This window comes from Aristolochia californica, unplaced genomic scaffold (genome assembly GCF_029961685.1).
Source record: "Aristolochia californica isolate CCGP_79_NKW_82.1479 unplaced genomic scaffold, dmAriCali1.0.hap1 SCAF_12, whole genome shotgun sequence".
Taxonomy (NCBI): Eukaryota; Viridiplantae; Streptophyta; class Magnoliopsida; order Piperales; family Aristolochiaceae; genus Aristolochia; species Aristolochia californica.
Window position 1 is genome coordinate 28,638,326 of NW_027181793.1, and position 22,134 is coordinate 28,660,459.

Here is a 22,134-nt window from a genome sequence, read left to right on the forward strand (position 1 = left end):
GAACCATGCATAGCACAAAAGATGGAGCATTCACTGTACAAACTCCAGTGAGAGAGAGGGAGAGAAGGCAGAAAGCTAACAGCTAAGCTATTGTACATTATATGAAGTCTAAAACTGTATGTTGCATGGAACATGTGAACAGATAGTACAACCTAGATGCCTGTATTCACCAGAGACTCCCCCCCCCCCCCCCACCCCCCTAAAATGGTATAGTTACACTGTGATGAGTCCTCAAAATCTTGCAAATATATGAGTCATAGGTATCATGTACTAAGGTTACGCTTTGTTGCTTCCATTTTTAATAACAGATCTTTAATATCTGCTTCCATCCTAACCTTCATATTGAAATACTCAAGATGTGCTCTCTCTAGAACCTGAAATTCTTCAAGTTTCTGTCTTCGTCTTTCCTCTGTCTCAACCAAACGCAACTTTGTGATTCGGCTTGCATACTCTTCCTCTATCTTTTCATTCTTGGCAATTGCAATTCGTTTCAGGCCTTCAGCTTCTCTTCTTGCATCATCAGCCCTTGCCTGAAACATTTTGGCCTCTGCTTGTTTAATCCGTACAATGCTTTCCAGCTCATCCACAATAGGCTTCTTTTCAACATTTACTAGCAATTCTGGAACCACAACACTTCTTCTGGCCCCTGTCTTCTCCCAGTCCAGCATAGGGACCCCACCAGCAGTAGGAGCTTTCTCTGTGGATGCAGGTCTTAGCCAAGCTGGTTCCTGGGTTGGACCAGCCATTACATTACTTCCTTCACCGGGATTCTTCTGTGGTGGGGGCTCCTTTATCGGAAAAGATGGAGTCTTGTTATAGTCAGTTTCTGGATTTTAAGAGAGAAAAGGATCTCATGTAAGTGAAATTACAAATAATCAGAACTTGACTTCAACCTAAAGTTAAATACTATTGCCTCAAATATATAACACAATTTTTTTGAACAAAAAAATTAGAGAATAAACAGTAAGCTAATTATGGTTACAGAACATAATGCATTTCTTTATAACACAAGAATAAATCACTAAAAAGAGCAGGTGAAGTATATTTAATAATCTTTTGTCGTCCTATGACAATTTGTTTTAATAATGATTCGTTTTAGAGAGAGACAGAGAGAGAGAGAGATAAGCCAATTTACCTGACATGAATCCATTGATACAATTGAAGACTTCAGGAAGACTGGACTTGTTCTCTAATTTACTGAGCATCCGTATGGCCACATCATGCAGTTGCTTTCCCCTTGCATCCTCACTGGCACAAAAGATTCTCTTGACATACTCCAGTTCTTTGTAAAGTGTTTCAGCCTTCCACTCCTTTGCGCAGGTTTTGAAAACTTCCTTTACAAAGCCAAACATCTCTGAAGGATGATCACAGGCAACACAAAAGAACTGCATCTCTGTTGTTCCATGGGAACCAGTTATACTCCTTCCATTTCTAATTTGAGCACCACGTAATGCACAATCAGTATGACACCAATGCACGCAAACATCACAACCAACCCAACTACATGTATTGGATGCCATATCAAACTTTGAACAAACAATGCACATGCATGCACTGCAGAAGCCATTCTTCTGAGAGCAGACTTTGCAATCACATTCTTCCACAGGGAGGATACTGCTACAAGCGAGATTTCTACATTTCAAATTCAAAAAAATCTCCACTAGATCAGGAGAAGGAATACTAGTGGCCCGCCGAAGAAAATCACGGAGACCAGTCCTAAGTGCAACCAAGATCTCTAACTGGACTCGATGGCAGCTAGCCAAAGCTTCTAGTGTAAGGTCAGACCTCCTCTGAAGCATTTCCTGCATAGCTCGAAGCTTAAGTTCATTCTCTATCATCTCGGAGACGCTTTCCTTTAAACACACTACAGACTGCTCGGGCATTTCTTTTATTACCCTTGCCACAGATTGTATTGGGTCCAAGATTATCTTTGCAACATACCATTCTGCAACACCTGGCCCAAATTGTTCTGTTTCCCCTTGGCTACACCTAAATAAAACGCCACCACTATTTCTCTCTCTCAAGATCCGTTTACAATCCCTACTATGTTCTGATCTAGCATCATGAGAACCAATACTTTGAGAGGGAGACCTGACCTCTTCTTGCCTAAAATGCCCTGACATTTGTTTCTGAAGACTTGCTTGTCTGTCCAGGCTAGGGACTCCAGCAGTTCCAGATTGACCATTCAAAATCCCAGGAGACACCTGAGAAGAATTTAGAGCACCACTTCCATTCTGAATTGCTCTTTGGTAAAGAGACACTTCCTTGAGCTTAGTATCATTTGGATACTGTGCATGCCAACTCCCGTGGGAAACTTGATCGATACCCTGAAATATGGGATGACTACCAACTGATTGCTCAAAGTTTTCAAATGAGTTTTGTGTGAGAGAGCAGCTAGGGTTGTGTATGAATGTCTGGGAACCTGAAAAGGAGATTGAGGCAGTGAACCCATCAGAATTTGTACGGAAAGTAGTCGTAGGTAAAGAGTGGGCACTCCTTCCATGACTTGGTGACTTTGCACCTTGCTTGGAATTTTCATGGGAAGGAGCTACTGACACATTTGGTAATCCAAGAGACAGCTCCAGAGGTTCCATTTTCAACTTCTCTTCCTTCTTCTTATTAATTCCAGAATTGCTGACTTTTGCCTGTTTAGTTAAATCAGAAGAAAAGAATAACTTGAATCCACTAGTGCTTGGTCCTTCCATAGGATCTTCTCTCCCAGCCATCGGATCCCTTCCCATGCACCCACTATCTTCTATAGAGTTGCCTTCATGGGACAGCACAACAGCAAGACGTTTACCTTTGTCCTTCCCATTGTCCGTGTTCAACTTATTAGCAATAAACCTTGAAACTACTTCTAATGTGCCGTTTCCTTGAACAGATTCTTTATTCCTACTGGGTGAATCATTCTCCTCTGCTTGGACCTCGAGGTTGATATCCTTGCTCTCTTTTGACTCCTCCTCCAAAGGTAGGACCTTCTCAACATCTGCTGTCCCTGTTGTCTCCTCTTTTTCAGGGGAAGGAAGAGACAAAGTTTCTTCCTTAAGTTTCTCTTCCTGCACTTCATTTTCATCAGCTTTAACCTCCTGTTTCGCACCAATATCATTAACTGTTCCCTCAGAATCATCCAATGCCTTATCGATTTCTTCCACTTCACCTGCAATAGTTTCTGCAGTCCCATCATCCTGTTTAACATCGAAAATAGCCAACTTATCATTGTCAGTCTCAAAGTTCTCTTCACCTTGAGGATTCCTTTCTGACCCAACCAGAGCTTCCTTCTGTATCTGGGACTCCTCACCAACCTCTGATTTCACAACAGTAGGCGGATCAGGTTCCGATTCAGGTCTAGGTTCGGGCTCTGGCGCTGGCTCTGGCTCTGCTTCCTGCTCCGGCTCCAGCTCCCCTTCTTCCATTTCGCTACTATTACCGCTCTCTCCGTGGGTTTCCTCGCTCTTCTTCGTCTCAACGTGGGTTTCCTCACTCTTCTTCGTCTCAACACTCTTTGATCTCTCGCCACTAGAATCTTTCGACCATTGCGGTGATTTGACAGCCTCTCTATGGCCCGGCGGAGATCTCACACTTCCCCTGTCCTCAGAACCCAACCGATTCCCTTTATCCACACCAAATCTCATGTCTTCATCAGAGTCTTTGTTGGCGCTCGGTCTTCGCCACGAGGAATCACTGTCCTCCCGCCTAGAGCGCTCCCTGTCTGACCTAAACCCTTTCGGAAAGTCCCTCCTTGATGAGGAGAAACTTTCCGAGCGATGAATCCTCTCAGTTCCATAAACATTACGCGGCGAAGAAGTCGAGAGCACCCGGTCGCCACAGTCACGGTACCGCTCGAAACTCTTTCTCCGGTCAAAACCATCTGACTCGTGATCAAAACGCTTCCTAGATGCTCTAGAGACTTCCCGGTCCTCATCCAAGGAACGATCATAAGCTGAGGATGAAGATGAGCCTTTGCGACCGTTTTCAGTCTTCAGATAGAACCTTCGATGAGACGACGAACGGTCGGACTCCTGATCTCTCCTCCCCCAATCTTTACAAACACTCTTATCGCCGATGGCGTCAAGATCTTCCCCGTAAGATCTCGGCCGTTTCATTGGAGATAATTGGAAAGACCAAACAGCAACCGAAAGTGAGGAAAATCCAATCACGGCCTGTAACCCTACCTATTCCAAACCCTAAAAGTTCGAAATCCCCCGGCTGAAATTTCAGAGCGCTAAAGACAAAAGAAGGGATAAGAATTCCAAGTACCTGCTTCTGCTGGATCATTCCATACGCGAAATGACCGGAAGGGCAGCGCCGTAGAAGGCCTTCCACAGGTTCCCGTTGGGATTTTTCCGGCGCGAAGGAGGGACGTTCAAGGTTTTATCCATGAAGCGACAATAAAAAATCCAGCCTTGAACGCGAGAGAGCGTCTTTGATAAGTTATACATGCAGTCAACGCAATTAAAAGTAGAGATACCAAATGACGCCGCGGTACAGTAAACCTTGGACCACGAATCTGCGACCATCAGCATCCACGTGGCATATCCGACTTGACTAGAAAAGCTCCATCTCCAGATGTGGGTCTAAGATGGGACTGAAGAGAGTTCCCGTCGTCCTCAATTTGTACATCCGCCGGGGAATCGAACGCAAGCTCGAATCTCGGAGCTCCTCCTCGAGAAGGAGAGCGGGCTAGAAAGACTTGTAGTCCCACACTCCCACTACTCCCCCGTTTGAGTTATTCAAGCAGGCTACGAAGTTTCAGTAATCCACAACTCTACTTGATGAGATGTTTGTGCCGTGCGCGCACACAATTACGATTTTTTTCCAACTTCATGAGGGAGAGGGTGCGGTCGTTGACAAAAGTGCAAAGGTAGGTAGGAGAAATTTCAGAAGGGACAGCTCACCAGCTCTGTCACTGCTTCTTTACCGTTCTCGGAGACGTTTTTATTTGACCCCTTTGACAGTCTCTTGACGCCCTGGTGTTGTCCGACTTACTTTATTGACTCGCTTCTCTTTCAAGCTTTTCGTTCGGACCAAGAACAAGCGCTTCGCCTCTCCTTGTTCCTCGAGGTGTGTGACGTGTGTACCGTGTTAGTACACTCATCAATTATTTTTCTTACCAAACGAAGTTGAGAGTGCTTAATTAATTTTTTTGGGAAATTTGTCTCTTATAACCGACCGGTGGGTATGTGTAAGGGTTGCACCAAGCGAACGTACTTGCTAACGTGATTCAAAAAAAGTTTGGCTCAATTTTGTTTTTATTTGAGTTCAGCTCAGAGTTCAAACTTAAAATGAGGTTCGTTAAGTATTACAAGTCAAACTCGGGATTTTCCCAACGAGCTAATTCGTTAATATAGATTATTTTATGAAATTACCTTTTTACTCTAATTCTTTTCATTGATTCCCTTTTTAGTTAATTGATAGTGGTTTTTATTTACTTCAAACCTCAAACATGATAGATTGTGTAGCTCTTTTGGGTCCGTCCATCAACATTATTGACAGAGGTGTTTTTTTTTTTTAGGTTTATTGAGTTGGTTATTACACATTAAGTATGTTTGATTGCAAAGTCTTTGATTCATCTTTGATAGCTTGGAGTTCAATAAGAATAAATTTATATCAATTCAAGTCAACTCGACTCGATACCACCCCTATGACATGTGTAATGCGTTAGTACACTAATCAAATATTTTTCTTACCAAAGGTAGTTAAGAGTGCTTAATTGATTTTTGGGAAGTTTCTCACCATCTTAAGGAGGGTATAATAAACCTCCCACCACTACCTCCAAGTGAGCCTCTTAAAGAACTAGAAAAGTATGGTCTCCGTTACAACAAAAATCTTTGTTATTCTAGGCTTTTAGCTACCAATTTGCTCAAATGATTAACACCCATTTTATGTGGGGTATTAATAGGGTGAATCGTAGACAACAAGATCTTTTGTGAGTTATTTTTTACCTATAATCAGTAGTTAGTGGCGTGCCAACTTCATTTTTTAAATTCAGATTTGTAACAATCATTTGCTTGTCGTGATTAAAGTAATCATCTATGATTAGTTAAATAGATGATGTTCAACTTTCGCTCAGCCAAGGTTTCTTACGATGGGCTGTCAAAGTTAAAGCATGGTCAATTCATGCTTTGATGGATTGACCTAATAAATAAAGTGAACTAAGTCATAATTGTTCTTTTAGCACCTAATTGAGACTCTTTTCTAAGGTTGAAGATCTGTCGAGCCTCAATGCAAATAGTTGAAGAAGACGAAGGGAATGCCTGCCGCCTGCCCATGTAGAACCGGATTGATTAGGCTTTTTGCTGTCACATAATTTTTTTTTTTAAGCCGGAGAAACGACCAACGACAACAACCCCGGCCATTCCGCGTCCATGAGAAAAGTGGAAAAAGACAAGAAAAAGAGCTTAACATTCAGAATACCCTCGTTCTTCACTATTACTTCAATAGTGTTTTCTGTGTCTCATTTGCTTCCCAAATTGTATACAAAATTTTTACTGATCACGGGCAAATATAGAAAGCTCATTCCGGTTAGATCGTCGATGATTCGTTGAAAGTAGTTAGTAATGAAATGCCTAGTGTCCAGCACAAAAAAACGCTTGTAATCTCGCCAGAAGATGGCGGTATGGCAAATGTCTTAAATTATTCCGAAAATGGTGAATTTTTATTCGGTGGACGAACTGTTGTTCGATCAGCGGGTTAGCAATAAAAGCCAAAAATAGGCGTGAGAGGAGAGGGCGAAGAGGGGAGGGTTTTTCAGAATGTCTCGCGGAGGGAGATGTCGGACATTCTGAGCTTTTCTGGCTGAACTTCAAGGGGTGTCCAGCCTCCGGGTTGCTTTCATCGCATTTGAGGTATTTCAGTATCACTTTCATAATTGCTGTTTGCGTTTTATTTACCTTTTGTCTGTTTGGCGATAGACGTTTGTGAAATCCGCTTTTAAGGTTCGAGAGACTGGGTTTTTAATTTTTACCTTTCATCTTAGGCTGGTTCCCGAGATCTGAAGGTCACTGATTGCGGGAGAGATCGCTCTTCTCCCTCTGCCTCCATTGCAATTGTTTGAACCGAGTCTTTCTCGGAATTTTGCTTTGAAGAAAAGGAAATTGGAATTTGGTTTCTACATATTGAGAGAAAATGGGGGTCATTTCAAGGAAGGTTTTGCCTATTTGCGGTAGTCTCTGCTTCTTCTGTCCTTCCATGCGAGCGAGATCAAGGCAACCCGTGAAGCGCTACAAGAAACTCCTAGCTGATATTTTTCCCCGATCACTGGTTAGATGTTTTGTTCATTAGTTTGTTTTTCATTTTGCTTTCTGGATTGGTTCAAATTTAGACATTGTGATTGATTTGGTTCTCTATGATGTTAGTTTTTTATGGTCTGTATGCCGTTGGTTAAACGAATTAAAATGTAAGTCTTCGGAAAGACGTTTATAATCTTTATTCGTCAATAATTAAGTGCAAGGAATTGGGAGCACCATATGTAAGGCTTTTTCTATTTGGTGGAAGAGTAAATATTATTTAAATCATCCTTAACATGAATGAAAATTTTCATTTGAAAATTCAGAAATTGGATGTGATATTTCATCTTAATAGTGCCACTTAGAATCAAGGAATTTTAGGGGGAAACTTTTATTTTTTAAACTGAATTTTGTAAGTTTCATATTGACCTGATTTCTCTTTTTTCCTTTAGCTGTATTCTCCAATTTTATTGCTTCTATAAGTTCAAGTTAGGTTTTGGGCACCATTCCCTACTTCAAGTTTGTTACTTACTGGAGTCTGGGTGTATGTTTCTCTTTTTCCAAACTCAAGTTTGGATGATTTTTTATCTTTTTTTTTTGTTTTTTGTTATTTTATTTTATTTTTGGTCAGAAGTTTGGATGTATTATTTATGACCAAAAATGCTAATATGCTAGTATAGGTTATATTTCATACGTGTGATTTTGAGGAAGTGATACTTTAAGTGAGACATAGTTAAAACTCTATTCAGTAGTCATTTGTCATGGTTCAACTAAAGTAGAGATGGGTATTCTGTTGTAATTGTGGTTATTCATTTTGTTTTATTATTGTCTCAACTTTGCAATTTTCTTATCTGACTTTGTTAGAGTGAACCACCAAATGATCGGAAGATTGCAAAGCTTTGTGAATATGCTTCAAGAAACCCAATGCGCATTCCAAAGGTATGACTATCTCGTGATTCCCTTAGAGTGAAAATGTGAAACTGTGGAGTCTATGTTCTTTTCTTTTTTTTCTATTTTCTCTTTATTTGAATAGAACCTTCTATCTTGTGTATAGTGACTATGAATTGTGGAATTCTGGAATCTGAATTATTCAGCAGTCTTTTTGTCTAATTCTTATTGCTTTTTTATTAAGAATAGGCACAGAATCTTGTGATCTAGTTTTTTAATTTTCCATTTGTTGTGGGAACAATCCTGCGTGGTTAAAATCTGGAAAAGTCTTGGGGTTATTAGTTGGGAAAAATGCATCATAACTTCAGCAAGTGTTTGTTTTGTTGGTTCCATTCTGTGCTCCATTTTAAGTTTATGCCTCGTTTTATGTTGTCCATGTCTTAAGCCGTTATTTGTTTGTCTAGGTTTGGACTCAAGAGGTAGTGCCCATATAGTTAAAACCTAGACAAGTCATGTGGTTATTATTTGAATATTTTTTCCTAACTTCAGGTGGTCATTTTAGCATTAGACACAGACTTAACTTTAACATGGTATTTATTTGTCAATGTTTTATGCTCCCCTTTTTTTTCTTTTTTTTGTTTAGATGTGTGCTTGAAAGGAGAGTATTAGTAGGAATAATCTCAAATAGTTAAAAGGGAAGAATCTTTTCATTATTAGTTGGGGAACAAACCTCGTAACTTTTGTTAGTCATACTGGGATGGACTTGGGGCCAACTTTACCATAACTGGGTGTTTGTTTGTTGAGCTTAGTCTGTTTGCATTTTGGGACTGTTTTATTTATTTAGTTTTGAATATGGGAGAGTATTAGTGGGAGTAACCCCACACAGTTAAAGTTTGAAAAAATCATGTGGTTATTACTTGGGAAAATGTTTCCTAACTTAGGTTAGTTATTTTGAGGTGGACTTGGACCTAGCTTTAACATGGTATTGGAGTATGACATCTAGTATATTGGGCCTCGTTTGTGCCTCGTTTATATTGTCCACATATCAAGCCTGTTGTTTGTTTGTTTAGGCATGAACATGAGGGAGAATATTAGTAGGAATAATCCCACATAGTTAAAGTTTAGAAAAATCTTGTGGTTATTAGTTGAGAAAATGCATTCTAACTTGGGCTTGTTATTGTTTAAAAAAGAAAAAAACTTAGGTTAGTTATTGTGGGGCGGACTTGGACCCAACTTTAACACTTTAAAGGACCAGTTTAGAAGAATAAAAATCAACAAAAGCAATATTGGAGTCTCCAACTTGGAACAAATTTCTCAATATGAAACTTATCACTTTCAATATTCATAATTTACCAACCAATGTCTAGTTAACAAATATTTGTTATCTATAGAACTACAATTTACTGAAATCTACAAATTTGCTTCACTGATGGAGTTTCCTCTATGGATTAGCAGATCACAAGCTTGCTGGAGCAAAAATGTTACAAGGAGCTAAGAAACGAGCGTTTTGGTTCTGCTAAAATTGTCATATGTATTTACAGGAAGTTGTTGTCTTTATGTAAGGAGCAAATGTGAGTTCTCCTACTGTTATTATGCCTTTCTTTTGTCTCTGTCCTATTTTCACCTCTTGAGTAAGTTTTGAGTGTGCCTGGGTTGCTTGAATGCATTTGCATGAGAAGATGCCATATTTGATTTTGGTTTATTTTAATGTCTCCTTTGGTAGCAGTCTTTTCTAGATCCTTATCACAAAAGGATTAGTTTTCACATTGTCAAGGAAAATTGATGGGTCTTTCATTTCTTTATAGCAGCATTGTTATAGTAATGCTTCTTGTTCTCTCATTATAAAGTTTACACAATTCTTCTTTTACGTTTTTTTAAATTCTTTTAAGGTTGTTATGTATATTTGTTTTTAAAACACCGTGTAAATCATTTTGTTGCATTGGGGTTCAGGATATGTAAACAAGAAAGTCTTTTTTCTTTATCTGCCCTTGATTTTGTTTATGGATTGTATATTAAGGTGACTATTTTTAATCTCTCCCAGTGAACTGTTGTTTGTTTTTGCTATTGTCATCGACTGAATGCATTCGTTTGTTTTATTTGAATTATGAGCAACATACCATGGAAAAAACACAAGGAAAAAGGGATTTGGTGAATCTAACTGAATGCATTACAGGCCACTTTTTGCGAGTAGTTTAGTCAGCATCATATACACATTGTTGGATCAAACACGGCAAGATGAGATGTGTATGCTAGGTTGCCTAGCTCTTTTTGACTTTGTAAATTGCCAGGTAGGTGCTGGTGATTTTTATTATTCCTTGTCAGGTAGGTGCTAGATGAGATTTTGGTACATTTTTGTGCAAGGAAAAACTCATCTTAATTCATTCAGAATGGTTGTGCTTGCAGGTTGATGGTACCTATATGTTCAACTTAGAGGGCTTGATCCCCAAACTCTGTCAATTAAGCCAGGAAACGGGAGAATACGAGAAGACTGTCCATCTGAGGTCATCCGCATTGCAGGCCCTCTCCTCAATGGTATGGCTTTTATCAATTATTTAAATCTAGTTTTATTTTTTCTCCTTGATTGGTTAACACTTTATTATGTTTTTCTTTTGTTACGAGAACAGTTCTGCTCCTTTTTTTATTTTCCTTATTGATCTATCATAAAGCCAGTTGTCCAAGTTCATTGATATTGGTTTTTCCCTTGTTCCAATGTATAGGTTTGGTTCATGGGTGAATATTCTCATATTTCAGCAGAATTTGATAATGTAAGCCAACTGTTCTGTAACTAGTCTCCGTTCTTTGAATTATCCAATATATAAGTTGCTGGTTTCCTACTGATGGGTATTCTTTTTACAATAACATTGAAGATGTATAAACTGAAACAATTATTTTTCACTTTCAAGTGATCCATCCAAATAGGAATTCAGAGGCATCAAAATTGCATGATTCTATTCTCTGTGTGATTTAAAAATTGATCATCTTGGAAAGGGAACATTTCATCATAACTTAGTATCAAATTTCAGTCTTTTCCATTTTGTACCTTTTTTTGCATTTCTTGAAATGGTGAATTTATTGTATAGAGTATGAAAAAAATAATGTCAAAGGGGTGGGAAAAGAATGTCTTCAAGCTTCTGATTACAGGAAAAGAGCTTTCCAGTTTCTCTACTTTATGGATATAAAAATTTTATGGTTTTTGATTAACATGAACACAACTATATAAATTGAGAAAGTGTATGCAAATATATAGCCTGCTTATATATATGTGTGTGTGTGTATATAAACACACAGAAATTTGAGGAATATTATTATTGTACAACAAGTGTAGGTAACTCCAAATCTCAAAGCACGGCAGGATCAGCACTTTTTTTTTTCTTTTCTCTGTACAATGGTTTGTATTAAAGTTGACTTGGTTCACTGGCTTAACACCTGATCTTCTCTTGATAAACCAATCATCTTAAGCAGATTTTCCATGGGCCTCGTTATCTAAATAAGATAAGTCCAGCAAGCTTACCCATCAATGTTTAACATGTTGTATAGTGTGCCCAAATGTAAGTAATAAAGATATTTTTATTCTTCAATCTCAAAAGTAGAGTACTTATAGCTATTAAAATGTAAATGAAGACTAGGAAAGATTTTTTTTTTTTTTTTGAGTGGCTAGTAAAGATTTATTGATAAAGATAAAAATACATTTCATTTTAGAATCCCTTATTTCAATATTATTGACAAATCCTCTATTCCAGTATCAAGATTGTGTGTTTTTTTTTTTTTATAAAGTTTTTACAATATACATTACAATAGTATTGCAATGTATGAAACTCAGGGAGTAAGATGTGCATGGAATCTAAAAAAAAAAAAAAAGCTCGAAGGTTTGATTACTCAATACTACCTTTAGGAATTTCTAATAGTTGCCTCCAGAATTGATATCTTGTCAAGACTCTCCTGTTACCCTTGTCTGGATCAAGACGGCACGTGTCTTGTTTGATTTAATGTCTCCTTCAATCTTGCTTTTTATTCTAGGCAACGACTCAACCTCCAATAGCTCAATCTGCTAGACCAATTTCTGGGTCTGGGTAAGTCCTCCCTTGGTTTCCCACTTGGGAACATTAAGCTCAATAAAACGGGGTAATTTGTGGTAGAACTGTTTGCTTTGTAATTTCCTTGTTCCTGAATGTGATTGTTCATTGTTTTGCATATTATGACAGAGATTAGTGAGAGGAGCCTTTTATTCTGTGGACAATTCCTTGTTTTCTGTTAATCTCAAGCATCAAATTTTGTTGATGGTTGACGCTTGCATTATGATTAATATATATAAAGAGTCGCCGAGTATATATTGGGCTGTAGTCAGTAGCTTCAATGTTCAATTTCCTTGATTCTTCCATTGATTGATGGCAATTCTTAATTTAGTTGTAAAGAATACAAAGCAAACTTTCAAAAAACAAAATAAGAATACAAAGAGGTGGGGGAAAATACCTCCATTCCATAAATAATGGAAGTAAAAGTTGTGCTACCTGCAACAAGAGATTGCAGGGCAACTTCTGATTTGGCTTAAGTATTGGCAACACAGTTACAAGATATGGGGGATTTGCTGCTAAGAGATAGTAAGGGAAGAGCAAAGGTCACAAAGCTCTTCAAAGGTGTGGATCAGGTGTCATGGAGGTTGTGAGCCTTTCTTCATCTAGCTAATTGCAATAGCAGAGCCTCCTTCAACTATCAGGTTGTGAAGGTTTGGAAGAGTTCTATAGAGTTTAATTACTGAAGGGGAGTAGCCAGCTCAGCCTCCATAGAATCAGTGTAGTCAGATGGCCTAGAATTGTAGTGAATATGCCTGCTTTTCTGATTAATTCTTCCCATCCTTGAAGGGCCAGATCTCCCTCAGGTGCCACAGCCAAAGTGTTAGGATAACCAATAGGTGTTGGCTCCAAGGAGGTAGGGGTGCTGGATTAGAAATTCATTGAAATGGACAACAGTTTCCACTATCTTCTGATTATGCCAGGAGGCAGCAAGATTAGTCTTTATGGCCACTGCCCTTCTAGAGAATGAGAGGAAGATTCTTCCAGTTAGACTCCCTAGTGAGGCTCGCTGAGGCAGATAATCTTCTTTTGATTGCACTTTTTCCCACTAATACCAAGGGACAGCAGCAATGGCCAGTTTCTACAAACAGTTTTCTCTATGTCAGTTTGTGTATTATTTTGTTGTTTAATAGAAAAATAATCGTATCTGAGGTGTGTTACACTTTTGAGCTGTAGGATTGTCTGACTCTCTCAGTGCGAACTACTTTTATACTTCTATAACCCTGGTCTCATTCTGTGAACTATTGCTTTTTACTGCTTATTGTCTGATAGTTCTTATATTTCGTTTCCTATTATTGGTGCAGGTTGTATCTGTAGTCTTGGAAAACTACGATGCTCCTAGAAAGAATTCAGATGAAAAACAAGGGCCCGTGACCCAGTGGGTCCAAGAAGTGCGGAAGGCTGAGGGCCATGCCCCTCCGCATGTCCTCACAACAGTTCCTTCTTGGAAAAGTATTGTGAAAGGCGAAGTAAATGTCAATGTGTAAGACTAAAAACTCTAAAACACTATAAATGAATGTGCTTTGGTGTGAATTGTGGACCAAGCCTTTCTCTCTTGTCTAACAGTGAAGATGCCTGTAATCCTCATTTCTGGGCAAAAATTTGTGTGCAAAACATGGCTAATCTGGCTAAGGAGGCTACTACTGTACGGCGGGTTCTGGAGTCCCTCTTTCGATTTTTTGATCATGAGAATCTTTGGTCAACTCAGCATGGGCTTGCTCTTCCTGTCTTGCAAGATATGCAGTTGTTAATGGAGAAATCTGGTACTGTTGTTTTTTGATTTCTTCCTATTCTTTCCAACTCTCTTATCAACAACTTTGAGATGATCTGCAGAATATTATTTTAAAATCAGATTTTTGACCTTCTTTTGGTTTCTTTGAATTATTTCAGGCCAACATACTAACTTACTCTTGTCCATCTTGGTCAAGCATCTTGACCATAAGACTGTTGTCAAACAACCTGAGATGCAGCTGAGCATTGTTGAGGTTACAACCATCCTCTCTCAACACTCAAAGGTTCAGTCTTCGGTAGCAATAATTGGTGCAGTGACTGACCTAATGAGGCATTTAAGGAGAAGCATACATTTGTCACTTGATGATGCCAATTTGGGAACTGATATTATAAAATGGAACATAAAATTTCGAACAGCAGTAGATGAGTGCCTTGTGCAAGTTGCCAATAAGGTAGAACACTCTGCTCATTCTTGCTATGAATTGTTGAGAAAATGATTTTGATGCTTTTTTTGTTTTTGAAAGTTGAATTGAGAGATTTTAATAATGAGGAAAGGGGGTACAAGCTTGCTCCTCAACAAGCCTGGGGGACTAGAGATTAAAAATGAAACAGACAATTGAAAGCTAAAAAAACCAATAGACATTAACCAATTGTTTTTTTTTGAACAGTATGTTATGTGATTCATTTCAAGAAATTTACACCTGAAAATGACTGGATAAAATGCAATTACCATGAATAGGTTGGGGATGCTGGTCCTGTTCTTGATGTGATGGCAGTTATGTTGGAGAACATCCCATCTTCTACCATCATGGCTCGAACAACTATTTCAACTATCTACCGTACTGCACAAATAATTGCAGCGGTACCAAATTTGTCATACTGCAACAAGGTAATTTGATTCAGTTCCTTCCTGTTCATTCTTTCACTTGCTAAATATTTGATTCGATGTGATTTGATAATCTGTCTGATATCCTGTAGGCTTTTCCTGAGTCACTATTTCATCAGTTACTTCTGGCAATGATCTTCCCTGACAAGGAAACAAGGGTTGTGGCCCACCGGGTCTTCTCCGTTATTCTTGTGCCATCTTCTGTTTGTCCAACTACTAGCACTGGTTCTATGGACTCTCCAGCACACAATCTTCGGAGGACTCTGTCTAGAACTGTATCTGTCTTTTCATCTTCTGCAGCTCTATTTGAGAAGCTGAGAAGAGAAAGAAGCTCCTTGACAGAAAGTGCTTGTCAGGATAGCTTGGAAAAAGCTATGATGAATGATGACAAAATATCGAAAGGAACTAATAGTTCCCCACTCATCAAACTGCAGTCCACAAAGAGCAGAGCTTTTAGCTTCAGAAATGGTTCACTCCCTTCTGCTACAGATGTTAAATCCTCTAACAATATGAGTAAGGAATTGGTAAGTACCTGACTTTAATTTTCTAAAGTTCTTACCGAGCAAAGCAATCTTACATTTTTAACAATTTTGCTACTAGTTAAGTCTGCTTTACTATTTGTCCTTTCTATGTCAGGACCCAATTACCCTTCGATTAAGCAGTCGTCAAATTACACTGATGTTTTCATCCATATGGGCACAGGCCACATGCCCTGAAAATACTCCTGATAACTTTGAAGCGATTGCTCATACATACAGCTTAGTTTTGCTGTTTTCGCGAACAAAGGTGATTATATTGTGTTTTGTGCTTTACAAGTGATGCAACAATTGTATTTGTTGGATTCATCCTGGTTTCACTCCAAATAATTAGACAATTAGGAAACCTATTCCTCAATCTCATAAACCAATAGCATTTCTTAACACTTATCAATGTGTGACTATTTTTACTACACTCTTCTTCATGTTTAGGCTTTCAAATGACTGAGCCTGAGATTTGAACAACACAACATAGCACAAACTAGGCCTAGGTCCAAACACGCATTTTATTTTGATACCACAGTTAGGTTTGGTTTTAGGGCCCAATTATTTTTCAACCACTCTTAGCTGTCTCACTTCCATGCCACTCACATTAAAGTTGTGTTTGACGAAATTGAGAGTATATGAAACCCTTGGGATTACTAAATTAGCACACAAATTCAACTGTCTTGGTTTTGAAGGAAGATGGACATAATTTTCTTTGAATTGGTTTTCATTTTTTTTAGCAATGCGGCCTCATGTAAATTCAATTTTCTCATTCTTTGGTGTAGTGGCTCATAAAATTGAACTTGTGTTTGAAATATTACCCTATTGATGCAAGTGCTTTTTGCATATACTATGTAATATACATCCAAAGTCTTATTGAATACTAATGTGTTAAGAATAACCATACATAGATCCACGATGACAAAGATTTGTGCTTATTACTTGGGAAGAAACTTTTAACTTTGCTAGTCATTTTAGAATAGATCTGGACCCAATTTTAACATGATCAAGTGGTGGATATGGGCTCCTACCCAATATAGTTCATATGTAGGAGCCATAAAAAGAGGGCCCATACGTGAGGGAGAGTGTTAAAAAGAGTACCACATGGATCCATGATGAGAAAGAGCTCGTGTTTATTACTTGAGAACACACATTCTAACTCAGCTAGTCATTTTGGATGGACTTGGACCCAACTTTAATAATCTGTTTTTATCTAATAAATATCAAATAAGATGTGATAAATATTGCATGAATCATGCTGTACTTTTTTTTTTTTGAGAACAGAGTGATTTTATTAAGGCTCAAGGGCGAAGCCGCAATACAAAAGTTAGAGAGAGGGGTCCCTAACAATGAGGGATTGGAGGGAAACCCCTTCCCTAGCAAGTGAGTCAACCAAACAATTGGCTGACCTCAATACATGCTTATAGCTGGTACATAAGTAGCAATATCCATTGGCTCAAAGAAAAGGTGTCTAAATCACCAAGGTGGTTGAGTATTTTTTCTTCACCAACTGATGACAACAAGAGAGTCGCTCACCACAATCAAGTCACCCTGGAGATGATCTCTGAATATCTTAGACCATGGATGAGCACCTCCAATTCAGCCTAGGTGATGTTAGTGTCAGGCCTAACGGCCCAGCATTAGAGAGGATGGTTGCACCGGTGCTTGATCTAAAAGCTCATCCAAATCCTATTGGCCCCGGGTTGCTCAAGGACCTGGGGCAGCGTTAGTTTAGCTTGATGGAGCCAATTAATGTGGGGTGGGGTGTTGTTCGGAACCAATGCTGGATCTGAGTGGGTTTTTGATCAGATAAGGTGGCGATCAGGTTCCATTTCTCCTGTATGAAGCCAGATTTATATTGCTGAAAGGGCTTCCGAGTGGACAGTCAAGTGGTGGTCCTATTCATCACGCACTAGGAGACTGAGATGACAGTTGTGCATTTTCCATGAAAATTTTTCTGGTTCCTTCCAATCCAGACCATCCAAGAAGTGAAAACGACATTAGAGTTTATATCTCCACTTCATTTGATAGCTCCATTCTTGGATTAACCTTCAAATCTATCCTTGCCTGTGCATTCAAGTCATTTAAGACTTCCTCTATTTCTTGACAATCAATCTACTTTCTTTCTCAAAATGCTTCTCGCTGTTGTACCATTCATCCTTTTCTTATTATCCAAGCCACCTGAAATGATTCCCTCTGAACATTTGCTTGTTTCTGCTTCACCTAGCTTACATTTGCACTTCGAAATTTGTTTTTCTAATTATTTGCTGCAAATTAATTTAAATATTCTCATTTCTGCCACCCCTATCTTCTGTTGGTTGGGTTTTATCACATCCCAACTGCCTGCTCCACAAAATTCTTTCAAGAAATTTGCTTTCCTTCTTGTTGCATGTGCATATTGCATAGCCCTTCAGATGCCAACCTCTGGCTTATTCATCCATCTTTTATGACACTGCATGTGACACTGACCTCTGCTTCAACAATCCACCCTTCATTCTAGTTTCATCCTTCTCAAACTCCTCTCATACCACTGATTCCCATTCTATTTTATCTTTCCTCTAAGCTTGCAGTGATTTCTGCAGTCTGAGATTGGGTAACTTTGAGATCACTAGATTCTAAGGCCTGGCTTCATGGTTTTACTTGCTGATTCATGCTATCTCTAGATTCAACAATTACTAATATGTTGTTCATAAACAGCTTCCACCTAGGGAGAGTTCTTCTGTAATTAATTATCATGATAACTTAGAAAAGCTATGGGAAAAGCTGATTTGAGCTTATTATGTAGGTTTAAAAGAAAACCGTAATTTTACTCAAGACCAGGATCAGAATGGTGATCTGGAGATGAGCATGGCCCAGAAAAATGAGTTTGAGTTGGATCCAGACGTAGATTTGGAGGATCTCTTACTTGTCAGGTTTAGACCCTAGACACAGGTTTCTGAATTGATCTCATCTGTTTTTTTCCGTGTGAGAAGCTAAGAGAGGGAAAAGTTGAAAATATTCCACACACAAGAGAGGGAAAATAGAAAAAGCGATACATGTGCGTTATGCATCCCTCAAACTACAGTAGTCTTGTGGCTTTGGGTATCTAGGACTACTGTTATTATATGAGTGCCTCTTCCATTTTGTGAGATGGAAATCCTTGTTGCTGCCTTTAATGACCACAGGCCCAACACTTTTGGCACCTGTACTTGTAAAAACATGAAGCATGATGGAAAGACTTGATCATATTGGTGGGTCCAGTGTGGTTACACAATGAAATAAATGAAGTCAATAGCTAATTTTTACCTTCTACTTTAGATGTCTCAGTTATGCAATGAATTGATGGGGTGGCAACATTTGTTTGATGGTAAAAATTTTATGTGTTTAAGGTATTCTAGAGAGGGTATTGAAAAGAAGAGAGTATTGTAGTGGTGGCTATTTGACTGCTACTGAATTTGAGTACACAGGGTACCAAGCCTATGGATTAGGTATCTTGTTTTCTTTTTTAAGTTTATTATATATGTATATCTAAATGTCATTGACCAAATGACAAATCTTTCTTTTTTATTTTCCAATATCTGTTTTAATCACTTTACTCTAGCTACATCCATGTTTATGGGAGTTCATGTCATATCTTTCTCAAACGTTGTGCAGGTTTCCAATCATGAGGCCTTGGTTCGAAGTTTTCAGCTTGCATTTTCCCTTCGGAGCATTGCCCTTAAAGATGGGGGTAAGCTTCTGCAGTTTCCTTCTTATCTGGTAGATTAACTAGCATTTTCACCTGGGAACTTGATCAAATATTTCTTAGTTATAAACTTTTCCATTTCTACTCTTTTACATTCTTACTACAGTATTATAAGAAATAAGCAGGAAAAGCTAGAGTTGTGAGGTTAGAATGTCTCTCTTTAGTATGAGATGTCCTTTCTTACAGTTCTGGGAGTGTTTGTGGCCTCAAAAGTCCTGCACTAAAGGTCAGTTGAAGCTGCAAATAAGATGTTGAATCTTTTCTGCTTCTGAAGTTATTTCAAGGTTTTACTTTTAATATTACTTTCAGTAAATATGTTTAATAGTCATAAACAAACTATCTCATGGTAAACAAAAAATATTTAAATTTATTTTCCACATTATGCATTTATCCGCCCTTGCAGAAACCCGTGTATCTTTCTCCTCTCATTTGTCCTTGTTACATTTTTTCAGTGAATAATGCCTGTTTCATTGCTTGTGCAGCTCGCTTGCAGCCATCTCGTCGCCGTTCCCTCTTCACTTTAGCAACATCTATGATTGTGTTTTCAGCGAAGGCTTACAATATTCTGTCCCTTATCACTTGTGTTAAGGCATCATTGACAGATAAAATGGTAACTATAACACACATTGTTGATAAGTTGCAATCCTAGATCTTGCACTTACTTGTTTGTTTATATATGATGAATCACATGATTCAAAATAATAAAAAAATAAATAAAAATGTGTGATGAACCTGGGTCAGTAAATAATTTAATTTGCATTTACTTTAACCTTTCTGTGATGATTGTAATTTGTTGTGTTTGTCTTAGGTTGATCCATTCCTTCGGTTGGTTGAAGATAACAAACTACAGGCTGTGAATATTGATGCTGACCATCGGCTGAAAGTTTATGGATCAAAAGAAGATGAAAATGCTGCATTAATGTCTCTGTCTGCCATTACTGTCATCGACAGTCAATCAGTAGAATCCTTGGCTTATACAATTGTTAAGAGCTTGGAAAACTTGTCAGATGTAAGTCCAAAGGGACTCGAGAAGCATCTCAGAACCTTTACTTAAAACACATTATTTTCTTTAAAACATTAATATTTTAAATGTGCTTCTTCTGCAGGCAGAGTCAGCCACCATAAGGCAACAACTTACCAGTGACTTTTTGCCTGATGATGTTTGTCCTTTGGGGGCTCAGTGGTTGGAAACACAGGGGCAAATCTCCCAAATTGGTTCTAAAGACTACAAATCCTTTGATGAGGTAATTTTTAGTGTAGTTATTGACTATGAACTTATCAATTAAGCATGTTTTTTGACTGACTGTGTCCTTTATGTACCTGCAGGCCTTGCCAGCTCTGTTAATAGAAGATGATGGTTTCTCTGACCCATTTGGGAGCCAGACAGATTCTCAATCTGAGTTTGATGTGAACACTAAAAATCTTTTGAGTGTCAATCAACTCCTGGAATCGGTATGCTACTCTATTTCCTCTTTTTTTTGTTTTTTTTGAATGGCTATTTGGATTTCATTGTGAAGGAAAGAGATGCATGATTCAGGCTCCCGGAAAAGAAACCGCGGAACAGGAATTTTATACCATTTCTCTAATGTTCTCTTCTTGTTGGAGTGAATTGCAAGAAAATGGGAGAGTAAAAATCACGGAAGGGAGTTGAAACCTGTGCTTCCTGCAGGAAAACATAGCACATGCTAGATAGATTGTGTTTCTTAATGTCTACTAGTAAGAAATTAAACTGTTAATGTCAAAATGAAGAGGCTATATTTTCTTATCTCTTTATTACCATTTTAAACAACTAAATTGAGTGCTTCTTTAACAAGTATATGTGTCGAGATCTGTGTAGGTTCTGGAGACAGCTCGACAAGTTGGGAGATTTTCAGTGTCAACTGCACCTGATGTACCTTATAAAGAAATCGCTAGTCACTGTGAGGCCCTACTTGTTGGAAAACAACAGAAAATGTCTGTCTTTATGAGTCAACAACTGAAACCAGAAACTTTTCTGATTGACTTTGGACCAGATCCAGTGAAGCAGCCTCCGTATTCACTAATGGACCAAGGCTTTCAACCGGTAAGGGGAAGGGGAATAAGTCTTCCATTATAACATCCATGGATAAACGTTATTACTTCTAAACAAAATAGATACTGCTATCTGACTTTCCATCAGAATTTGTTAGTGATCTCAGAGTAAGTGATTAATGTTTGAAACCACAGGTAGGCAATCCTTTTGTTGAACAGAATTTCAGCCCTGCGCCACTCAAATTATCCAATGGATCTGCTTTGCCATCTTGTGTAACTGAGTTCCATCATCAGCCACTGATGTATAGGCTACCTGCATCAAGTCCATTTGACAACTTCTTAAAAGCTGCTGGTTGTTAACTGCGCTGGAATTCGATAGCTCAAGACCCCATTGGTTTGTATTCATATTTGGAGCTTGTTGTTTGAGGCCAAGAACTTTCAAAGATTTGGGCACGCTGCATGTGGGCACCTGTTATCATTTTGTTAATAAACAAAGGCTCGAATAGCTTTAGAGATGGGGATGCTGAAGAAAGCAGGGACGAGTTAGTGTAAATCACTGTATATGATCCTACCATTGTTTTGATTGTATATGCGTTGGGCTTGGAATTTCCCATTGATGTGTGAGAGGCTGTTGCCCCCCTCCCCTCAACAACAACAAAAAAAAAAAAAGATGAACTGAGTGACTCTTATATTGACTTGAAACACAGGTATCAGTTCATTTCATTTATTTTGTATAACTTTATTATTTATTTATTATTTATTTATTTTTACCCCGTTACAGTGGAGGTTGTTGTACGGAAAATAAACTTCAGATTGTTATATGTCAAAATATTGAAGAAAATGAAATGAGATATTTGACATTGTTAATTTCTTGCATTAGCGGACGTATCCGATACCAAAAGTTATTTGGTGAGAAACATGTGAAATATTATCATGATTAACGACTATTTTAACTGTCGAATCACCGGCTTTTGCATTTGTCTGATCAATAATTATTTCAATCGTCCCATCATGATCGGATATCTTAGATAGCTGTTTCCTACCCAATAACTTTTTGTATTGGACCAGTTTCCTCATC

The 22,134-nt window shown here is 38.4% G+C and overlaps 2 protein-coding genes across 2 annotated transcripts; one reads left to right on the forward strand and one right to left on the reverse strand.

Annotated features, from left to right (window-relative positions):
• Window positions 1-206: 206 nt before the first annotated feature.
• LOC137946188 (protein OBERON 4-like) lies at window positions 207-4,375 on the reverse strand. Its single transcript, XM_068792398.1, has 2 exons — window positions 1,136-4,375; window positions 207-826 (listed from the first exon to the last, which is right to left on the reverse strand). The coding sequence occupies exons 1-2, from the start codon at window positions 4,101-4,103 to the stop codon at window positions 264-266; spliced, it is 3,531 nt and encodes a 1,176-aa protein (XP_068648499.1). The 5' UTR covers window positions 4,104-4,375; the 3' UTR covers window positions 207-263.
• A 2,075-nt stretch (window positions 4,376-6,450) lies between these two features.
• Window positions 6,451-21,923, forward strand: LOC137945964 (protein SEMI-ROLLED LEAF 2-like). Its single transcript, XM_068792083.1, has 20 exons — window positions 6,451-6,845; window positions 6,977-7,260; window positions 8,091-8,165; window positions 9,570-9,685; window positions 10,288-10,402; window positions 10,518-10,646; window positions 10,832-10,879; window positions 13,489-13,667; window positions 13,751-13,947; window positions 14,075-14,367; window positions 14,655-14,804; window positions 14,894-15,325; window positions 15,438-15,587; window positions 18,956-19,031; window positions 19,529-19,656; window positions 19,855-20,055; window positions 20,153-20,290; window positions 20,373-20,498; window positions 20,884-21,108; window positions 21,252-21,923. Exons 2-20 carry the CDS (start codon window positions 7,126-7,128, stop codon window positions 21,414-21,416), a joined length of 3,078 nt encoding a protein of 1,025 aa, XP_068648184.1. The 5' UTR covers window positions 6,451-6,845; window positions 6,977-7,125; the 3' UTR covers window positions 21,417-21,923.
• The last annotated feature ends 211 nt before the right edge of the window (window positions 21,924-22,134 follow it).